General features: G+C 44.0%; 1 protein-coding gene across 1 annotated transcript in view; it reads right to left on the bottom strand.

Annotated features, from left to right (window-relative positions):
- Positions 1-16,447, bottom strand: part of FAM13A (family with sequence similarity 13 member A) — a 290,352-nt gene extending 273,905 nt beyond the window's left edge. The window contains exon 1 of the mRNA XM_077476499.1: positions 16,237-16,447. Coding sequence (XP_077332625.1) covers positions 16,237-16,263 — 27 coding nt within the window. The 5' untranslated portion in view covers positions 16,264-16,447. The remainder of the gene's footprint in view (positions 1-16,236) is intronic.
- Positions 16,448-23,465: the final 7,018 nt, after the last annotated feature.

Below are 23,465 nucleotides of genomic sequence, written 5' to 3' on the forward strand. Positions count from 1 at the left end.
GATGCCCTGCCAGTGCACCGCTCCAGTGTGAAAGCCCTCAGGCTTTCACACTGGAGACAATGGAGCAGCTGTTTGACGGCGGATTGCAGGCGCTATTTTTAACGCTATAGTGCCTGCAAAACACTCCAGTGTGAAAGGGGTCTAAAAGAAAATTGTACTAAAGGTACAGTTGTCTTTTAGATCTTAACCTTAAAGCAGAACTAAGGTGAAGAAAAATGGGGGCAGACAGGTTCTTCTGCAATAAAAACAAACATAATTGCCTGTTTGCAATGTTCTTTATTGCGTGCACTGAGCTGCGCATGCACCAAAGTGTGCCTGAATGAATGAACTGTCATGTGTAAGCGCAGGAATTATGTCATCCCCCCACTGGCCAATCAAGTCAGGAAGGAGATTTTGGCACTTGCGTGAGAACTCACAGATGTCACATTGCTGGAGAAGGGGCGACTATTTACAGACTTTAGTTCCGCTTTAACACTAAGGCCCCTTTCACATGGGCGATCTGATCAGGTCCGCCTGAAAAACTGAGTTTTTCAGGCAGACCTGATCGGACACTCCAACTCTTCTATGGAGCAGCGCATGTCAGCAGGCACATAACCGCTGACACCTGCTGCCATCTGATCCACTTCTGTCCACCAAAAACAGATGGATGGTTCTATTCTCCATTTGTCTGGCGGAAGGCATTGGATGAAAACAAACTGGTGGATCTTTTTTATCCAATTGCCCCATAGAGGAGAGCAGGACTGAGTCCATGTCTGCTCTGCATAGCGGAGTGTACACGGACCTGTCATCTGCCCGCTCAGCGGGGATCAGCAGGGAGATCCATTGCTTCACGAAGGTGCCCATGTAAAAGGGGCCTAATAGTTCAAATTAATCCTATAACCCCTGACCCTAACGTATAATAATCCAATACCTGTGTCTACTCTAAACCCTTCTGGGGCATACTTATGTAGCTTCCTGGAGTTTAGTTGGGGTTGCACCACAAAATTTACTTGCCAGGAATAATCATATTGGCTAATTGATAGAGATCCATTGATTTCTCCCTAAGTTTGGCATTGTTGCACTTTTCTCTTCTACTACTGGGTGGCCGGGTACCTGGTGGTACTAGATACAAAAAGGGCAACACAAGGTCAGACTATGGGTATTTGGGGTATCTCAGCCAATGGGCAAGGGTTTTCTTGGATCCTTTGACCTGCTGGGAGAACCTATACATTTGGGTGGAGTCAAGTGATCTGTGTTCTGTGCCACCTGGACGGCTGCCCGGGGCTGCTAGGCCGGAGATTGGCCGGGCACATCTGGCTGCTAGGCTGTCTGAGGGCCTATCTAGAAGCAAGAGAGAGAGCAGTGCAGGGTTGGAACTGAGGCTTGCAGTCCAACCAAAAGTGACAGTTCTGCCAGCTGGAGAACCTGTTGTGGTCGCAGGTAGAAGGGAAACTAATGCCACTAAGGGACCATCCATCTTATTACCAGGGACCACAGTGAGTAACTGAAGCAAGTATCGGAGCAGTATTTTCACCAACTGGGGACGGTGAAGAATCTGGAAACTTCAGTGGGTATCAAGCCAGGGACCCAGCCAGCAGAGGTGACACTTGCAGAGCACCCTTATGTGTCAAGTCAGGGACCGAACAGGCCAGTGGGTTGAAGCTCGAGAGGTATCTTGAGTGCCAAGCTAGGGACCCAGCAGAGAGGCAGGGGTGACGCTTGAGGAAGATACTAATGTGAAGATTGGAGGAGCTCAAGGGATTCAGTGGCAGTGAATCATTTAGTCTAGTGAGAGAGACTGGGAGCTCAGTGGGTTAAAGGACTACAAGAGGTGTTTGTAGTGGAAGTGAAGGAACTGTAACACCTTGTGCTAGAAATTACTCTGAAATGCTTTGGAATGGTCAATGCAGTCTTGTAACATCACATGTTCAATCCGATTATTATTTTTTTTCGGAATTCGTTTTGTTTATTCATATTCAAATCGATTTGCATTTTCAAATTTGAATTTGGATCAATTTGAAAAATTTTCGAATCATTTTCAAATAGTTTGCGAATTAAAAAAGTTTTCGAATTCCATTTCCAAAGAGATTAAAATAGGATAGAAGATAAAGTCACAGAATAGAAAAAAATAGAATAGAAAAGAATAGAACAGAAAATAAAAGAATAGAATATAATAGCGTAAAATAGAACAAAATAGGATAAAAAATAAATGAACAGAATAGAATGGAATAGAATAGAATAGAATAGAAAGGAATAGAATAAACAAGAATAGAATTACCGTAAATAGAATGAATATAACCATCTTCTGAAAAATCAAATAGAATAAAAAACAATAGAATTTAAAAAAACAATAGAATAAAATAGAAATAATATAACCATTTTCCAAAATTCAAGTAGAATCAATTCAAATTTGAATAGAATAGAAAATAACACAATAGTCTAGAAAAAAACAACAGAATAGAATAGAATAGAATGAATATAACCATCTTCCTATTCTATCTTTTCTTTTCTATTCTACTCAGATTGATTCTATTTGGACTTGGTTAGGAAATGCTTATATTCTTTCTATTCTATTGTTTTTTAATTGTATTCTTTTTCTATTTGTTTATTTTATTCTATTATTTTCTATTCTATTCTATATGTTTCTATTGAAATTTATCCTACTCTAAACTCGAATTTCAGAAGGTGGTTTTATTCTTTCTATGCTATTTTGTTATTTTTTTTTCTATACTATTCTGTTATTTTCTATTCTATTCAAATTATAATTGACTCTATTTGCACTTTGGGAAATGGTTATATTCTTTCTATTCTATTGATTTGTTTAAATTATTTTCTATTCTAGTACAGTCTATTCTATCTTTTTTATTCTTTTCTTTTATATTCTATTATTTTCCCCACAAATAGAGCTTTCTTTTGATGGTATTTGATCGGCTCTGTGTTTATATATATATATATATATATATATATATATATATATATATATACAGTGCCTTGCGAAAGTATTCAGCCCCCTTGAACTTTTCAACCTTTTGCCACATTTCAGGCTTCAAACATAAAGATATAAAATTTTCAATTTTTTGTGAAGAATCACCAACAAGTGGGACACAATTGTGAAGTGGAACGAAATCTATTGGATAATTTAAACTTTTTTAGCAAATAAAAAACTGAAAAGTGGTGCGTGCAAAATTATTCAGCCCCTTTACTTTCAGTGCAGCAAACTCACTCCAGAAGTTCAGTGAGGATCTCTGAATGATCCAATATTGTCCTAAATGACTGATGGTGATAAATAGAATCCACCTGTGTGTAATCAAGTCTCTGTATAAATGCACCTGCTCTGTGATAGTCTCAGGGTTCTGTTGAAAGCGCAGAGAGCATCATGAAGACCAAGGAACACACCAGGCAGGTCTGTAATACTGTTGTGGAGAAGTTTAAAGCCGGATTTGGATACAAAAAGATTTCCCAAGCTTTAAACATCCCAAGGAGCACTGTGCAAGCGATCATTTTGAAACGGAAGGAGTATCAGACCACTGCAAATCTACCAAGACCTGGCCGTCCCTCTAAACTTTCAGCTCAGACAAGGAGAAGACTGAGCAGAGATGCAGCCAAGAGGCCCATGATCACTCTGGATGAACTGCAGAGAACTACAGCTGAGGTGGGAGAGTCTGTCCATAGGACAACAATCAGTCGTACACTGCACAAATCTGGCCTTTATGGAAGAGTGGCAAGAAGAAAGCCATTTCTCAAAGATATCCATAAAAAGTCTCGTCTAAAGTTTGCCACAAGCCACCTGGGAGACACACCAAACATGTGGAAGAAGGTGCTCTGGTCAGATGAAACCAAAATCGAACTTTTTGCCCACAATGCAAAACGATATGTTTGGCGTAAAAGCAACACAGCTCATCACCCTCAACACACCATCCCCACTGTCAAACATGGTGGTGGCAGCATCATGGTTTGGGCCTGCTTTTCTTCAGCAGGGACAGGGAAGATGGTTAAAATTGAGGGGAAGATGGATGCAGCCAAATACAGAACCCCAAACATACAGCAAAATCTACAAAGGAATGGTTCACAAATAAACGTATCCAGGTGTTAGAATGGCCAAGTCAAAGTCCAGACCTGAATCCAATCGAGAATCTGTGGAAAGAGCTGAAAACTGCTGTTCACAAAGCTCTCCATCCAACCTCACTGAGCTCGAGCTGTTTTGCAAGGAAGAATGGGAAAGAATTTCAGTCTCTCGATGTGCAAAACTGATAGAGACCTACCCTAAGCGACTTGCAGCTGTAATCGCAGCAAAAGGTGGCTCTACAAAGTATTAACGCAAGGGGGCCGAATAATTTTGCACGCCCCACTTTTCATTTTTTTACTAGTTAAAAAAGTTTCAAAAATCCAATAGATTTCGTTCAACTTCACAATTGTGTCCCACTTGTTGGTGATTCTTCACAAAATATAAAAATTTTATATCTTTATGTTTGAAGCCTGAAATGTGGCAAAAGGTTGAAAAGTTCAAGGGGGCCGAATACTTTCACAAGGCACTGTATGTATATATATATATATATATATATATATATATATATATATATATATATATATATATACAGTGTATATATGTATATGTATATATATATATATATATATATATATATATATATATATATATATATATATATATAAAATATTTTTTTTTCCTCAGTTTAGGCCGATATGTATTCTTCTACATATTTTTTGTTAAAAAAAAATTCACAATAAGCGTATATTGATTGGTTTGCGCAAAAGTTATGGCGTCTACAAAATAGGGGATAGATTTATAGCATTTTTATTATGATTTTTTTTATTAGTAATGGCGGCAATCTGCGATTTTTATCAGGACTGCGACATTATGGCAGACACATCGGGCATTTTTTATACTATTTTGGGACCACTGTCCTTTATACAGTGATTACACAGTAATCGATGCATTGATTACTGTGTAAATGACACTGGCAGTGAAGGGGTTAACCACTAGGGGGCAGTGAAGGGGTTAAGTGTGTCCTAGGGAGTGATCACACCTCTCAATGACAGAGAACTGCGATCACTGTCCTGTCACTAGGCAGAACGGGGAAATGTTTTGTTTACAAAAGCATCTCTCTGTTGTTGCTCTCCGTGACACGATTGCGGGCACCTGGCAGACACCGAGTCCGTGGGACCCACGGTCAAGGTCACGGAGAACGCGGCAGTCACGCGCCTCCAGCGACACCGCTTGTTAAAGGAGAACGTACCTGTACGCCATTTTGTCTACCAGTGCAATTCTGCTGACATAAATCTGTGAATAATAAAAGTAAAAAGAACAAACGTAGTCAAAACATAGCCAAAGTTCAGTAACCAGAACGGAGCCAAGCCAAAAAGTCAGGGATCAATGTAGTGGAACAGCAAGCAGGATCTGAAGCCAGAAGGGAATGTCAGCAAAGCAAGTCTTTAACAGGATCGCAGGAGAAAGTTTCTGTGATGTTGACCAAAGCGAAGGCAGAGGTCCTCTGGACTGGACGGCTTAAGTAGGCAGGACTGACGAGCAGGATATCATCAACAGCTGAGTAACTGTGGAGAGATAGGAGCTGGCAATTAGCCGACGGTTAACCGGCCAGTTTAGAGAAGGAAGGGCTGAGATAATGTTGACAAAGGCAGGGGTCCTCTGGACTGGCTTAAGTAGGCAGGACTGATGAGCAGGATATCTTCATCAACAGCTGAGCAACTGTTGAGAGATAGGAGCTGGCCATTAGCCGACAGCTGAGCAGCCAGCTCAGAGAAGGAAGAGCTGAGCCCAGCCCTGACAGTACCCCCTCCTCACTGACCCCTCCCCCTGGGAGGACCACCAGGCTTGAGGGGAAAATGTCTAAGGAAATCACAGAGCAGGACAGGGGCATGTACATCCAAGGATGAGACCCAAGAGCGTTCCTCGGGACCGTACCCTTTAAAATGCACCAAGTACTGTATGTGCCCATGGAACCTACGGGAGTCAACAATGGCCTGTACTTCATACTTCTCATGGTTCTCAAATTGTACAGGGTGAGGACCTGGCACCGAGGTGGTAAAGCGGTTGAAGACCAAAGGTTTTAATAAGGAGACATGAAATACATTCGAAATACGCATATTATAGAAGGAAGGTCTAATGCGTAAGCCACTGGGTTAATCCTGTGAAGTATACGGAAAGGCACAATAAACTGAGGTGCGAACTTCAGTGAGGAAACACAAAGTCGGAGGTTGCGAGATGACAGCCAGACCCTGTCCCCAACCTGGTAGGAAGGCGCAGGCAGGCGTCTGCGGTCAGCATGGAGTCTGTACCTATCATTAGCATGTCGCAAAGCCTCCTGGACTTGTGCCCAAGTGGAACGAAGACCATGGAGATGCTCCTCTAACGCAGGAATACTAGCCAGAACAAACGAATCAGGATCTGGAGCCAGATGGGATGTCAGCAAAGAAAGTCTTGAACAGGATCGCAGGAAGGTTGGACCATAAACGGGGGCAATCGGGAAGCAGAATTCAAGGCACTGTTGTGAGCAAACTCTGCCCACGGTAATAGGTCTTACCAGTTGTTATGATGGTCAGAAATATAGCAACGTAGGAATTGCTCCAAGGTGTCATAAGATGCGCATGGGTAAGGCGCTCTGGCGCACAGTTGTGCGCAATAGGAATGCGCTAAAGAGCACGAGCACACGCACACAGGGCGTGACCCCTCGCTGACCTATAAAGGAAGTGAGGGCATCCAAACACACTGCTGGTTTGTCTTCAGCTTCCTGAGATTCCCACGTCTGCTCTTGTGATCTGTATTACCCGTTGTGACCCGGATTGCCTCATCGACCTCACTGATCTTCTCCTGACCCGACCTCTGGCTTGACCTTGGATTCCCGCTTTCTGAACGTGTTTGACCCTCAGCCTGCATCTGGACTTACCTGCTATCTCCTGTGATCGACCCCGGCTTGTCTTTGGATTACCCTTCTGTGTCAGCGTTCCTGGTACTTGTTGTCTTCTGATCTGGACTGTGTTTAACCCCCGGTCTGCCTCCTGGATTCTGCCTTTGCCTTACGGACTTACTACCATTGCTTCTAGACCTTCCCACGGGACATCACCTATCAGCTCTGCTCAACCTGCTGATCTACTAGCAAGTGACTGTCCTACTGGTAGCTTGTGCCTCTTGGTGCCAACCACCCTCTGTGCCACCTTCAGGGGTGGTCTGCGCTGAGTCGCAACACCGACCTCTCTCGGCATCTTGGCCGCGGTGAGTACATTTATATGGCCCCATTAGACTGCGGGTGAAAAGCAGAGGAGAAAGCAAGCTGAATTCCCAACTGTGCACAAAAGTCTCACTAGAACCGGGACACAAACTGACTGCCCCTGTCCAAGACAATCACCTTGGGTAGCCCATGTAAGGAAAGATCTCCCGAGAAAAAATGGAAGCCAGTTCCTTAGAAGTGGGCACAGAACCGGGCAACCACCATAAGGATAACTGTGTCCCCTTGGGATTTGGGTAACTATACAATGAAATCCATAGACAGGTGGGTATGGGTATGGGTTGTAGGAGGCCCACTGGAAGGTGTTGTGGAGTCTTACTCTGAGCACACATGGAACAGGCAGCTATGAAGGCAGTTACATCAACACGTAGACTAGGCCACCAGAATTGTTGAGAAATGGCCCAAAAGAGTTGATTCTTCCCTGGGTGGCCAGCAGCCTTGGAAGAATGGTAAGTCTGGAGCACAACAGTACGGAGACTCTCTGGGACAAAGCAGCGGTCACAAGGTTTCTCAGGAGGAGCATGGACCTGAGCAGCAAGAATTTTGACACTCAAAGGAGAAGTGAGACTGGTGCGAACCGTAACCAGAATATGATCAGGGGGAATCACAGGATTCGGAACCGACTCCAAATTGGAAGTGGAGGAAAATTGTTGAGACAAGGCGTAAGCCCTTACATTCTTAGTACCAGGTAAGAATGAGATAATGTAATTGAAACTTGATAAAAAAAAGAGCCCACTGCACCCCTTCTGGGAGAGAGGCGTTTAGCCTCAGACAAGAATGTGAGAGTCTTATGGTAAGAATGAGAACCGGCACAGTGGTACCTTTGAGGAGATGTCTCCATTCTTTCAGGGCTAAAATGATCGCTAACAGCTCTCTGTGATCAATCTCGTAATTGCACTCTGCAGGTGACAATTTATTGGAAAAGAAGTCACAAGGATGCATAGCGCTCTCAGAGGTAGGATGTTGAGACAGAAGTGCGCCAACACCAGTCTCAGAAGCATCAACCTCCAGAATAAAGGTAACATAGGATAGTGCCAACACAGGAGCAGAAACAAAGGCAGTCTTGAGACTCTCAAAGGCCTTAATGGACTCTGGAGACCAACTCTGCGGGCTACCGTCCTTTCTGGTCATATCAGTCAGGGGCTTGACCAGAGACGAGAAGTTACAAATAAACTTCCGATAATAGTTGGCAAAGCCCAGGAAACGCTGCAAAGGACGCAAACCCATGGGTCAGAGCCACTGTAGAACTGCCGAAAGTTTCTCTGGGTCCATCAAAAAACAGCAGTGGAAATGACATAGCCCAGGAATTTAACCTGTTCATGATGAAACTCACACTTCAGTTTACAATAGAGATTGTTTTCTCTTAGTTTCTGAAGCACACAACATACATCTGTGTGGTGGCTCTCCAGGGACTTGGAAAATATGAGGATATCATCGAGATAAACCACCACACATAACTGCAACAAATCTCAGAGGACAGTTAATAAATTCCTGGAAAACTGCAGAGGCGTGACAGGGAGAACATGCAAACTCCAGGCAGGTAGTGCCGTGGTTGGGATTCGAACCAGTGACCCTTTTTATTGCTAGGCAAGAGTGCTAACCACTACACCACTGTGACGCCCACAAAGAAGAAACCAGCACCAGCAGGAGACGAGGATTTGCAGATGAAACCTTGAGAAAGCGCATCTGCAAAATGCTGCTCCATGGCCTTATCCTCCAAGATCGACAAAGGGTAAACCCGGCCACGAGGGGGTATGGCACCGGGTTGAAGGTCAATTGCACAATCATATGGCCGGTGTGGAGGCAAACTACTGGCTTGACCTTTGTCAAAGACATCACTAAAATTGCGGTACTCCGCAGGGAAGAGAGTGAAGAGGTGCACAGGACCTTGGCTACCTTCTGGAAGCATGTCTCACTGCATTGTGGTGACCAGGAGAGAACCTCAGCATGGAGCCAATCAAAAGAGAAGTTGTACCTCTGTAACCAAGGATAACCAATAACCAGCAGAAACTTAGGTGAAGAAACTTGGATAACTTGGAATTGGATTATCTCATGGTGAAGAGCCCATGGACAACGGAACCATCTCATGAGTCACATGGGCAGGCTGTAGAGGTCTCCCATCAATGGCCTCAATGGCAAGTGGAGTGTCACGCAACTGCAGCAGAATCGAGTGCTTCAGTACAAAGGCAGCATCAATGCAGCCACAGAGTTGATTAGAGCCTGTATCTCGATGGACCACTCAGCCCAAGAAAGGATGATCGTAACCAGGGGCTTATACTTCTGGATAACTGGGGATGAAACAACGCCACCGAAGGTCTGTCCATGACAAAACCTCAAGGTTCGGGCATTCCCTGGACAGGTAGGACAAGACTTCAAAAATTGACCTCCCTGGCCACAATAAAGGCACAATCTCTTCCTCCTCCTAAAGGTTCTCTCATCCGCAGAGAGGCTCATGAAACCCAAGTGCATGGGTTCACCTTCACTGACTGATTCGGTACCAGGAGGCATGGGAGGTGAGGGAGGCATGGGGGGACTGCAAAACTCGGAGACAAAACGTACAGGAGGCTTCTGCAAGTGCTCTTTAAAAGAGAGTCTTTCTCTGAGTCTGAAGTCAATGAGGATGGCCAACGTGATCAACTTCTCCAGCTCAGTGGGTATTTCGCGGGCTGTTATCTTATCCTTGGTGGTATCCGAGAGACCATGAGAAAAAGCAGCCATTAGGACCTCTTTGTTCCATGCAACCACTGCTGCCAGAGTACGGAATTCAATGGCATTGTTGGAAACAGTTCTTGTACTCTGTTCGATGGACATGAGGCACTTGGCAGCAGAAGCGGAGCATGTGGGAACGTCAAATATCCTTTTAAACGAAGCCACAAACTCAGGGAAGCTCAAGAAAATAGGTTTTTGCGTCTCCCATTGAGGGTTTGCCCAGGCCAAGGCTCTCTCAGAAAGCAAAAATAGCACAAAACCTACTTTGCTTCTGTCTGTGGGAAGTGCCTGGGGCAGCATCTCAAAGTATATCTCAACCTGGTTGAGAAACCCTCTGCATTGGACTGGATCACCCCCAAATTGCTGGGGAAGCTGAGGGGAGCGGAACCAGACTTACCTCTTATAGAGGTAATATTCGAGGCGGGTGGAGCAGCACCAGGGTCTGCCTGCAACATAGGTTGTACTGGGGTGGCCACAGTGGGAGATTCCAAGTGAGCGTGCGACTCAGGAGTGTTTGTAACGCCATGGCAAACTGATCCATGTGGTGATCCTGTTAATCCAATCTGGAAAAAATATTACCAAGTGGATTGACTGCATCTTCTGAATTCATGGCCTTCGTCTACTGTCAGAAACCATGAAATCAGGCCAAGAAAGATGTACAGTTAAATCACACTTGTTTAATAATAAAAAGTAAAAAGAACAAACGTAGTTAAAACATAGCCAAAGTTCAGTAACCAGAACGGAGCCAAGCCAAAAAGTCAGGGATCAATGTAGTGGAACAGCAAGCAGGATCTGAAGCCAGAAAGGAATGTCAGCAAAGCAAGTCTTTAACAGGATCGCAGGAGAAAGTTTCTGTGATGTTGACCAAAGCGAAGACAGAGGTCCTCTGGACTGGACGGCTTAAGTAGGCAGGACTGACGAGCAGGATATCATCAACAGCTGAGTAACTGTGGAGAGATAGGAGCTGGCAATTAGCCGACGGTTGACCGGCCAGTTTAGAGAAGGAAGGGCTGAGCCAAGCCCTGACACATTGGCAAGGAAATGCCAAACCTGTGACCTGTGACCTCTCCACCTCTTTTAGTTCCTGGAATCTAGGATTGCTGAGTCCAGGGCTGGGGGTGAGGGAGCGAAAGGTGTTGGTGCCGATCAGTGTATACCGGCAGAATACATCTCAGCGGGAGAGATCCCTGCATCAACATTGTTTATGTTGATGTGGGAATCTGTCCATTTTTTTTCTGAGAAAAACCTGTATGTGAGTACCCAGCTTAAAGCGGGAGTCCACCGGGACTCCGCGATTTTTTTTTTTTTTTAAAAGCCAGCAGCTACAAATACTGCAGCTGCTGACTTTTAAAATAGTGACACTTACCTGTCCAGCGCGCCCGCGATGTCGGAACCCGAAGCCGATCGCTCGGTCGTCTCTCGGGTCCTGCCGCCGCCATCTTGGGTATGGGAATCAGGAAATGGAGCCTTTCGGCTTCATTTCCCGGTTCCCTACTGCGCATGCGCGAATCGCGCGGCGCAATAAGGACGCTCCCCGCTGCCTCTGGGAGCTGTGTGTTTCCCAGCAGGCAGCGGGGCACTTGCGGAAAGGGGCGGGCAGTTGCGGAAAGGGGCGTAAGTTACGCCCCTTTCCGCAGACAGCTATCCCGGAAGTGGGTGCTGTTACCTGGATTATCCAGGTAACTGCACCCCCCTCCCCCCTGAAAGGTGCCGATTGTGGCACCGGAGGGGGGGAGGGTTCCGATGAGCGGAAGGTCCACTTTAGGGTGGACCTCCGCTTTAAAAGTTATTTACTGATGTTAGGGAATTATTTTTAAACAATAGTCGTTTTGCTTACACCAACATAAAATACTAGTGTTAATCTAAACTTATTTTACCAATACTAGACACAATTATGTCCTTGTTTTCTAAAGTTTTTGTAAAAGTTTTTAGTAATAGTAAAGATACTGTTTTTGTTGTATGAAATGGTGTAAATAACAACTGCTGCCCTCAACAAACAGATGAAGGACTTCAACGCGTGATAAGTCAGAGTTTCTTACAATGGCTTACTTTTAATCCTTTGTATTTCCACATACAGCTGAACACACAAAACTGTGACTTTACAGCTAATGCCATCATTTCCCGGACACCACTATGTGATCACGCATCAGCCCTTGATTAACTGCATATATGGGGGCCTAAACACACAGGCATTGTTTAGAGTTGACTTGTAAATGTTTATTTGTTTGAGCTTTAACAAGCATTTGTAAAGCATTTAACAAACTTTGAGCAGCTTTTATAGCACAAACCTCAATACTGCTTAAGGCTTCAGGGCCCACTCAAGCCAGCTAAATGTTTTCTTAAAGCTGAACTCCAGGAATTCAACAAGGTGGACTGCACCTTGTGTACTTATGTCTTTAATTTACATCTGACATTTTTACGAAGCTCTGGGAGCAGAGCAATTACTATACTCCAGGCGCTCTGATAGGAGAGACACTGCCTTTACACAAAACAGCTCTGCCCATCCCTCTCCTCCGCTGTTCATTCACAGAAGACTTTGTATTTTGTGAAGGGGTTCACATAACACAAAGGGGGTTATTTACTAAAGGAAAATCCACTTTGCACTGCAAGTGCACTTGAAAGTGCACTTGAAAGTAAAGTTGCTGTAGTTCCGAGGGGGAAATGCAAAGAAAATAAAAAACAGCATTTTAGCTTGCACATGATTGGATGATAAAATCAGCAGAGCTTCCCCTCATTTCAGATCCACCCCTTAGATTTACAGCGACTTTACTTCCAACTGCACTTTCAGTGCAAAGTGGATTTGCCTTTTGTAAATAAGCCCCAAAGCCCTCTGCGACTCTGCAGCTGCTGAAGCTGAGACCGGAAGGTCCAGCATTGGAGCACCAGGAATATAGCATGAGCTATGTTCCAGGAACTCAGTAAAAATACAAATTGTAAATTAAAGAGATACGTCCAAGGTGGCATGTCCCTACTATTCAAGCACATTGCTTAAAGTGGCTGAACTCTTGGAGTTTAGCTTTAAAGCTGAGGTGTGGGAAAAACTTTATGGGGGGCATTAGTTAGGTAACAATAATGTACCCCTAATGATGTGTACAGTGGTGTACTTTGGTTTTGTGCTGCCCTAGGCAAGACTAAAATCACCTCCACCCCCCATATAAATCTGTCCCATCCCAGACGCTTTAAAATTGTGCATGCCCGCCGCGACAACAACAAACAATGTAAATTTTACTATCAATAGTTGACACTTTAAAACCCTTTACAGGTTACCACTTTAGATTTACAGAGGAGGTCTGGTGCTAGAATTACTGCCCATGATCTGACGTTTGCGGTGATACCTCACATGTGTGGAAGATCGCTGTTTGCGTGCGCGCGGGACTGACATGCGCTTTCCCCTTTGCATGCAAGGACGGGGACACGTTAATTTTTTCATTTTTTTTTTTTACACTGTTGCTTTCATTTTTTTTTTTCTCACTTTTATTGCTGTTACAAGGAATGGTAACATCCAATAGGCATGTGACAGGTCCTTTTTACGAAGAGATCTAGGGTCTAAAAGACCCCAAATCCCTCCTCTGCACTTGACTAAGATCTTTGTTTTTGAATGCTTTAAAAACTTACGCAAATGGTTTCAGAGTAAACTGGAAGTGATGTCATGTCATTGCTTCTGGTTTACTGTTACAAACAGCCAAGCAAAGCTGTCCAGTCAGCCAGCAGATGCGCTGGCTGGTCACTCGAGTGGGACGGGAGATAACCATTGAAGGCGGCTGGAGGGGGGTGATGTTCCCTACTACTGCTTGTAATAGCAATCGAGTGGCTAATAAACTTCTCTAATTGCTATTACAAGAGAACCGACCCGGCTCTAAAAAACAATACCGGGGCGATGCCTGCAGCTGCAGGTGCCGCAGCCGCCACCACCCTGAAAAATGCCACCCAAGGCAAACACCTTATTTGCTTCGGGTAGCTATGCCCCTGTATGTGTGTCCCACTAGTGATGGCTGCTTCTTGAAAAATGTTACCTCTAAAGTACCAGGGGCAAAACTTACAGCTGGTCTGGATCACAGCAATCACATCATGTTATATAATTTGAAACTCCTTTGCCGATACTTAAATAAAAATAATTCTATACACAAACACCAGTAACCAGCTAACACTAATATTTGCTTCACATATAAAAAAATGTGTGAAGCCCTGTTATACTTTATTAATCTCATCATGTCGCTTGCTGTGCGGCTCCTCCATTCAGAAAATGTCTTGTAAATTATACAAGGCGTTCTTTAATTAGACACCAGTTGGGCACATACCAAGAGGTACCTTACTAGTACCTAGCTAATGCCCCAGTAAAGTTTTTTACCCACACTAGCTTTAAAGGCCAAGTCCAGGTACACTGAAACAAAAAGTTGTGTGAAAACTTACAGTTCTTTTACTTTTGACTGCACCCACAACCTGAGTAGAAAAGTCTGCCCCCTGCTAGCATGCTGCAGAGAAGGACCTTTGAGTGGAAGCAGCAGTCTCTCTGCAGAATTCAGACACACCTCCTGCTGATGCAGAACTATCAGCAAACACCCTGTTACCTGCTAAATGGAGAGCTCTAGCTCAGTGGATATTTATTTTATATAAATATTGAATTGGCATATTGCACTTATTGAGTAGTGTGGATTTGTTGTATTAATATAAATAATATAATATTATTCTATTTATATATTACAAATACCAATATCTAACAAAAACAAAACATTTGTTTTTGGTTATTTATTTGAATAAAGGTATCTTTGCTCTTTTTGTAGTAGGTAGCAAGTGCATATTATGTACATGCATATCTCCCAACATTTTGAGATGGGAATGACACCTACTAGCAAACATATGAAGGCATAGGACACGCCTCCTACCACACCCCCTTAAAGGAGAATTAATAAAAAAAAGTTTTAATAAATCTAGGGCTTTTTTTTTACCACTACTATTCCTTTATATTGGCTTTTAAAATGTACAAATGCAGCAATTTAGAAATTGGATAAAAGGTTTAGCACTGGGAAACACTGTTTGATAGATAAAAAGTGCATTTTATATACAACTATATGGATTAAACCAAAAAAAGGGACAAATGAGGGGGGAAGCGGGACAGAGGGACATTGGTCCAAATCAGGGACAGTCCCTCGAAATCAGGGACAGTTGGGAGCTATGTACTTGTAAACTACTTGTATGTTTTCTCTTCTTTTTTTTTTTTGGAAGGATACTTGAAGCTTTATATATTACTGTCCAATTTAAATATATTTTTTAAGTCAGGGTTTGCCCCTCATCTGTTTTAGTTGGGTTGTTTTAGCTCTTGACATTTTTTTATTTTTTTTAATTGAGCTATTTTTCCTTCTGTAGTTTAAGTGAGCAGGAAATATTTATATATATATATATATATATATATAATTTTTGTTTTTTTTGTTTTATCTCTTGACATTTTCTTTTTTTACTTGAGCTATTTTTCCCTCTGTACTTTAAGTGAGCAGGAAAGATATATATATATATAAACTTTAGCTTTTTAAATCAACATGCAAAAATATATTTTATTTAAGTGTTTGAGTTTGGAAACATTTTAATTCACAAAGGTTAATACCGTCCCTAAAAAAACATAAAACGATAATTTAAATAGACTTAGCAGTCTGTTATTGCGAAAGAGTCAATTTGAAAGGAAACATGACTATGTGTGGTCAGCATAATGGTCAGAATAGTGGATTCATTCAATTATAGGTCTTCTTTAGCATGTTAGCAGCTACAGTAGTGTACCAGAGCTATCGGTCTGAGAAATTCTATTAATCCTAGGTTTAGAAAAACAGGTTAAATTAGTTTAAATAACTTTCATCAGTCAAATATAGTAATAGCTGTCAGAAGAATAAAAAAAAATCCATGTCAACGTAGACAAACAATATTTCAGACATAGCTAATCTTTGCCATAACAGAGTGACTATCTGAAAATCTACAGGGTAACCATGGGGCTTGAAACAATGCTACTAGGAAACAAATCAACACCCAAGTAGTAGAGTAGGTATGAAATTACTACTATTAAATCCCTGGCAGATATCCTATTCATAGTTGGTTGGTGTTGTAACTTGCACAGAAAAATGTGCAAATGATCATAAAAGGATATATAAATTTGTTACAGCTACAATACAATCCTAGACAACAAGACGATAGAGTTTACAACCACTCGTTTGAAAAAAAGCTGACGGAAAAGTCCCATGCAATTTCTATTGCCTGTCTCTCAGTCATAGGACATGTATTCACACAAATTCCCTATACTCACACACATGGTGAGGGCACCAGCCCCCATCCTCTCTGGAAATGCCTGGAAGAACTGGTGTAGATGGAACGGTAAATAAATCGCATCACACAAATGTCCAGAAAGTCCAGGAGCCTATATATCTCATCTTCATTGTGCTAAGAGCAAATAATCCCTTTAAGCAAAGACCTAGCAAAATAGTAATGCTAGCTTTCTACACTGCTCTTTATCTCTGACTTAGAAAAATCCACATGGCAGGGAACAGCACTATCCAGAAGAAATCTGATCCCATAGCTGCTATTGGTAAATGGAAAGGGGTCATGTGACAGGAGTTTTAACTCTATTAGCAAAGGATGGAGACAAGCCATGAAAGCCATGGAGTGTAGGGCTCATGTGACAATAGCTAATGTCACACCCACAGCCTTCTTATGTTTACGCAGCAACCAGTCTGAGAGAAGAAATTCCTACACATTACAGCTCCTTTTTTAATAAAATTCTAAATTGCAAAAAGATATTAACCACACAAAAAATAGATCATAAGGTTCTGCTTCTTGGATTGGATATTGAATTATATATATATATATATATATATATATATATATATATATATATATATATACTGGTGGGATAATTATGTTTTTTTTAGGTCATTTGATAAGGTGTCCAGGAAAAAAAAATAGCTTGAATTTAACTTTAACTTTACTTTACTTTAACTTTGATAATTACGGTAAGTTTTTTGGGAGTCATTTAATAATGTGTCCAGGAAAAAAAATAGCTTGAGTTTTACTTTAACTTTATTTTTACGTTTACCTTTTACTTTAACTTTACTTTAACCTTGTTGAAATACAAATAAAGTAAAACTTAAAGGGGTTGTAAAGGTTTGTTTTTTTATTTTCTAAATAGGTTCCTTTAAGCTAGTGCATTGTTTGTTCATGTACCTTTTCCTTCGATTTCCCTTTTAAATGTTTTTTCCTGGTGCCTCCATGGCAGCATACCTGTGACAAGCTCCGCCTTGGCTCCTCCCTCAGGACTAGTGAATATTATAAAAGAAATGGCTAGCGCAGCCCCAGCATTCTCCTTTTTTTCCTCATACCTCATGGCAGTGAATTCTGGTCGGCGTCCTTACCTTCTGCATTCGGCAGCTTCCGTCCGGGTTCAAGCCTCTCCCGGACACAGTTCCTTCTCTTGGGCAGCTAAACGCGCTTATAAGGTTGGAAGTCCCTTCTGTAGGATCTTTTGGGACAAGCAGTTTGTCTCTTAAAGGGGAGGGCCACCCTGAAAAACAAAAAAATGTTAAAAATTACAAAAAATCTAAAAAAAAAAAATGAAAAAAATTTTTTTTTTTTACTTACCAGAAATGCCTGTTGCTAGGCACTTTCTCCTAATCTTCCTCTTCCTCCTCCGCGGAGATCTTCTGTCTTCTGTCTTCGTCGCGGCGTCTTCTGGGTAATGAGTCGCGCTGTGTTCTGGGAACTGTGTGTTCCAGAACACAGCGCGTCCCATTCAGAAAGCGCTGCGGGACTCGCGCATGCGCAGTAGCTGCGGGACTCGCGCATGCGCAGTAGAAACGGGCAGTGAAGCCATAAGGCTCCGCTGCCTGTTTCCCTTACAAGGGATGGCGGCGCCGGGACCCGAGAGCCGAGGGACGGGTCGGCCTCGGGCGGCCGACATCGCGGGCGCCCTGGACAGGTGAGTGTGTTTATTAAGTCAGCAGCTGCAGTGTTTGCAGCTGCTGACTTTTTTTTTTTTTTTTTTATAACCGGCCCTCCGCTTTAAGTAAGAGCTTTATCTGCAAATTGGTCATTTAGGCATTAGCTCACTTATGGTTACAGAGGCAGCAGCTATTTCTGCATTCCTTTTTTTTTTCCCTTCTCTCTCTCCCTCCTTTCTCTTTCCTCTTCTCTCTCTCTTTTCCTTCCCTCCTCTCCCCAACTTTCCATTTTTTTCTCTTGGTCTCTCTTTTTCTTTCCTCTTCGTTCCTTGTCAAAGAAAACCCCCCTCCTAGCCCCTACCGCCCTCCAGGCTCCCTAGGAGCTGCGCACGCTCAGTGCCGGCTTTTTGTACACTTTCGGCATTCCCCGCCGTGTTCTGCGCATGCGCCGGCGGGGCAGGTCCTCCGGGTGTTTGTTCCGCCAGTCGGCGCATGCGTGGTAAATCCGGAGGCCGCGCGGTCATTTTGGTTGAGGGCAGAGCCCTCAAAGCATCAGGGACAGTGTAGAGGTGTGCCCCACCTCTCCTGTTCCTATTTATCTCCCTGGCAGCCTCAATGGGACGCCTGTGGCTGCAGGGAGAACTGCATTTGGAGAGCTCCAGGCAAGGAAATTCCCATTCACTTCAGGTAAGGCGAATAAATAAATAAAAAATGTAATTAAATAATATAAAATAAATAAATAAATTAAATAATATATATTAAATTATTAATATAAATAAAATTAATTAAATTAAATAAATGTTTATTTGGGGTCCTAAAAAAAAAAAAAATAATAAAAAAAAAGACAACCCTTTGTTCTTAGAGGTAATCCCTTTTTCTCAAGTCGGGACATGGCCAGTTGATGCTTCTCCTCTGACTCTTTTCTTAGCTGCTGCCTCTGCCTAGCATGAGCCATTCGCCGCCCACACAAGATCCTACTCTACTCCCAAGGTAAGGACCTACGTCCAGGTAAGTTTATATAAAAAAAAAAAAAAAAAAAAAAAAAAAAAAAAAAGAGTGCACTGGGGCTGGTACTTTTATGTATTTCAGTCCTGTACGCCAGAAGATGTCTAAGAGGACCTCAAGGCGTCATGAAGACGACGATGACTCTAGTCACAGCAGAGACAGGTCGTCCAGGCATGGGGATTATAGGAGTGACATGAAAGCATCGGCCAAAAAGCGCCATCATTCGCACTCCCCGAGACCTAGATCTCCAAGATGTCAGGCCTGTGGAGCTACCCCATTTCCAGACAAACTGATCTGTTGAAACTGCCTCAAGGACTATGCAGCGGACAGAGAATCTGAAGGTCTGCAAGTGGCGGACCTACTCAAAAAGCAGTAAAAGATTCCCTTACGGAATTGGTAGCCACAATGCCGATGCAACAACCAGCATCCCCTCCTCAGGAGCAAACGGCTGAGGCTTCCATTCCCGGGCTGTCCACAAGTGGAATTTTTCATCTGACGCCTGCACCTTCCTCTAAACATCAAGAAGAGAATGCTATCTCAGAGGAATCATCTGATGACCTAGATGCCTCTGGTTTTGCTTTTGCCATGGCCCAGCCTTATGTACAGGGAGTTAAACAAGCGATCGGCTGGGAAGAGACCAACACAGAGGTTAAGAAGTCTAAATCATACTTCCCCTTTCTCAAATGCCAGATCTCCTTTTTCCCTTTCACGGACAAGATCAGGGATGTGTTTGAGGAAGAGTGGAAAAAGTCAGAGAAAAGATTCTCCATTAATCGCTTGGGAAAATTATACTCTCTCTCAGAAGCTGATTTCGCAATGCTGGAGGGTTCTCCAGTGGTCGATGCAGCAGTGGTAAGGTTGGCAAAGAATGTCACGTTGCCACTGGAAGATTCAACTTCCTTTAAGGATCCACTGGACAGAAGGATGGATCTCGATGTCAAGAAGGCTTACCAGATGGCAGGCAACGCCTGTAAGCCTGCGATAGCCCTGACATCAGTGTCCAATGCACTACGCGTCTGGACGGATAATATAGAGTCGGCAATCCAACAGGACATCCCAAAGGAGGATATAATCAAGGCCTTGGATGAGCTGAAGCTCTCAGCAGACTTTATTGGTGAAGTTGCCATTGATTCAATTCGTTGATCCGCAAGGGCAATGCTCCACACAGTGATGGCCAAACGGGCCCTGTGGCTAAAACCGCGGGCAGCGGATATTGCCTCAAAACAAAACTGGTGCAAGATTCCTTTTGACGGCAAAGCCTTGTTTGGGGAAAAACTGGACAAGGCCATCTCTCAAGTCACTGGCGGAAAATCAGTCCTACTACCCCAAGACAGGCGATTTGGATGCTCCAGGACATTCACACCCAGATTCCAATACTCCAAGAATAAGGATTACCGACAGTCCAGGCAAGGGAAAGGTTTCAGGCACAATTGGAAAGGCACACAGTCCACGTTCCTCAAGACCCGAAGACAGAGACCAGTGCCTACCCCACAGGATTCCACTAAATCCTTTTGACGCCAGGCCAGCCCAAGCGATGCCTGTAGGGGCCAGGTTAAAACACTTCTCAAAGATCTGGGGACAAAGTGCAGGGATCCTTGGGTAGTCTCCACAGTCAAATATGGCTATTTCTGGTCGTTCCTAGACAAACCTCCCAAGGACTTCTTCTCCCCGACAAGGGTGTCAAGGTCCCCCCAAAAAGCGGAAGCGCTACAGGGATTTCTTCTCTCCTTGCAGGAACAGCAAGCAGTAGGCCCAGTGCCTCCATCAGAAAGATTTTTGGGTTTTTACTCCACCCTGTTTCTAGTCCCCAAGAGAAACGGAGGGTGGAGATCCATGATAGACCTAAAAAGACTAAATCGCTATATCTTCCTAGAAAAATTCAAGATGGAGTCACTACAGACGATTATTCGTGTAGTCCAACCAAGGGACTGGATGTTGTCAAGGACTTGCAGGACGCTTACCTGCATATACCCATACTCCCTCCATTCCAGAAGTACCTGAGATTTGCAGTGGGGCAGGTACATCTCCAATTCCAGAGCCTTCCATTTGGCCTCTGCACATCGCCAAGAGTCTTCACAAAGACCCTGATTGCCATCATAGCCCCTCTGAGAGAATTGGGGCTTTGGGTATACCACTACTTGGACAACCTTCTACTCCTGGCGGAGGATCCAGCCCAGTTAGTGGAAAACAGAAACGTTCTTTTGACAACTCTAACAGAATTCGTATGGAAGATAAACCAGGAGAAAAATCACCTCTCTCCAAACCAGGAGATGGTTTATTTGGGCACTCTGTTCAACACAAGGAACGGAACAGTGTCTCTCCCACCTCAGAAGGCGACATCCATTATTCAACAAATGAAGAAAGTAAGTACGAGATCCTACCTGGCAGCCTCAAACTGTTTGAGCCTGATAGGCCGGATGTCGTCGACATTTCCAGCTGGAGTTCCTGAGACTGTGGAACAGACGGTATCTATCACAACCCATACACTTGATGACCTTGTTGCTCAGGAGTCTACATTTGTGGATGAAGAAACAGACACTTCGGAAATCATGCCCGCTAGGGCAAGTCGACTGGATCACAATTACTACTGATGCCAGTGCAGCAGGTTGGGGAGCACACTGCAACCAGAGTGCAGGGAAGATGGTTCTTCCATACAGTAGGCGTAGTGTCAAATGTCCTGGAGGTCAGAGTGGCCTACCTTGCATTACTAGCCCTAGAGTTCGAGATTACGGGGAAACCAGTTCTCCTTGGAACGGACAACAGGGCTGTGGTATCTTATGTACACCGACAAGGGGGGGGCATGCAGCAGGTCCCTCCTGAAGGAGGTGGAACCCATAATCCTCTGGGCAGAAAGGAATCTAAGAGACCAGAGGGCAGTCTATCTGCCTGGTCATCTCAACTCGAGGGCCGACAGCCTTTCCCGCAAGTTCGTGGATACCAACGGATGGTCTCTACACCTGAAAATTTTCAACTGGATAGTGAACCAGTGGGGTCCCCTCGAGCTAGACATATTTGCAACAACATTCAATACCAAACTCCCAAGGTTCATCTCAAGGCTTCCTCATCCCCAAGCGGAGGCAATAGATGCCCTCTCAGCCCCCTGGGCATGCAATCGGGCCTATGCCTTCCCTCCACGGCCTCTCATTCCAAGATTCTTGTCAAGACTTATGTGGGAAACCACGACGGTGATAGCGGTCCTACCGTACTGGCCAAGACCTCCTTGGTTCCCCACAGAAATGTATCTGAGTACCCGGCCTCCAGTCAAGGTTCCAATAATACCTCTTCTCCTGTCGCAAGCATGTCACACCCATCCAGATCCCCACAGGGTAGATCTTCACATCTGGCAGCTGAAAGGGAAAGGTTCCAATCCCTAGGGTGTTCCAACAAAGTGATCGCAACCCTGCTCAAAGCAAGAAAAACATCCACAAACGGTATACACATTGTGGAACAAGTTCAGGGCCTTCATGATTGGCAGAAGCTGTGATCCAGATTCCCCATCATCCTCTCAAATTCTTGAGTTTGGCCTAGACCTAGGTCTTGCACTAGGTACAATTAAAGGTACAGGTATCAGCAATTTCAGTGGCAACCAGTGGAAGATGGGCCGAAGATCCATTGATAATCCAGTTCTTCAAAGCTGTCAGGTCTGTCCGCCAACTAAACAATCTTTTCCCACTTGGGACCTTGCTATCATCCTAGAGTCCTTAGCCAATCCACCTTTTGCCCCTTTAGAGTCGGCATCGCTCTGGAATCTAACCTTGAAGCTAGCCCTCCTGATAGCTATAACCTCTGGTAGACTGGTTTGAGCTCCAAGCTTTAGGAGCAGATCATAATCATATAATATTCTATCCGGACAGAGTAGAACTCAGAACAGTCTGAGGATTTATTCCCAAGGTTGCATCATCCTTGAACATGTCGGAACCTTGGGCACTCCCAACATTTTTGGAACAGGACTCTGGTTCTCTTCATGAGCTAGACATTGCCTCCACTTTGAGATGCTATCTGCAGGCCACAGCATCATTCAGGGGTTCCATCAGGCTGTTTATAATTCCCTGGGGTAAAAACAAAGGCAAGGAGGCATCAGCAAGTACGATTGCCTCATGGATCGTTAAACTCATCCACAAGGTGTACAGGACAAATGGACTGGAACCCCCTTCGGCGGCCAGGGCGCACTCCACCAGAGCGGTTTCTGCCTCTTGGGTGGCAAGAGCGAATGTGTCAGTTGAAACTATTTGTCGGGCAGCGACTTGGTCGTCCCACATACGTTTCTGAAACATTACAGGGTGGACCCAGGAGCTCTCTCTTCGGTGGAGTTTGGCAGACAGGCAGTCACTTCAGCCTTCGCTTCTTCTAAATAATAATTTCTTTAAAATAAACTTCTAAGACGGGTGCTTAGCTAGTTATTTGTCACAGGTATGCTGCCATGGAGGCACCAGGAAAACAGAAAATTGTACCATACTTACCGTAATTTTCTTTTCCTGGTGCCTATCCATGGCAGCATACAATCCCACCCTCGGTATTCTATATTACGGAGAATGCTGGGGCTGCGATAACCATTTCTTTTATAATATTCACTAGTCCTGAGGGAGGAGCCAAGGCG

The sequence above is a fragment of the Lithobates pipiens genome, unplaced genomic scaffold, assembly GCF_037356315.1.
Source record: "Lithobates pipiens isolate NorthernLeopardFrog02 unplaced genomic scaffold, aLitPip1_a1.2 Scaffold_13, whole genome shotgun sequence".
NCBI lineage: Eukaryota > Metazoa > Chordata > Amphibia > Anura > Ranidae > Lithobates > Lithobates pipiens.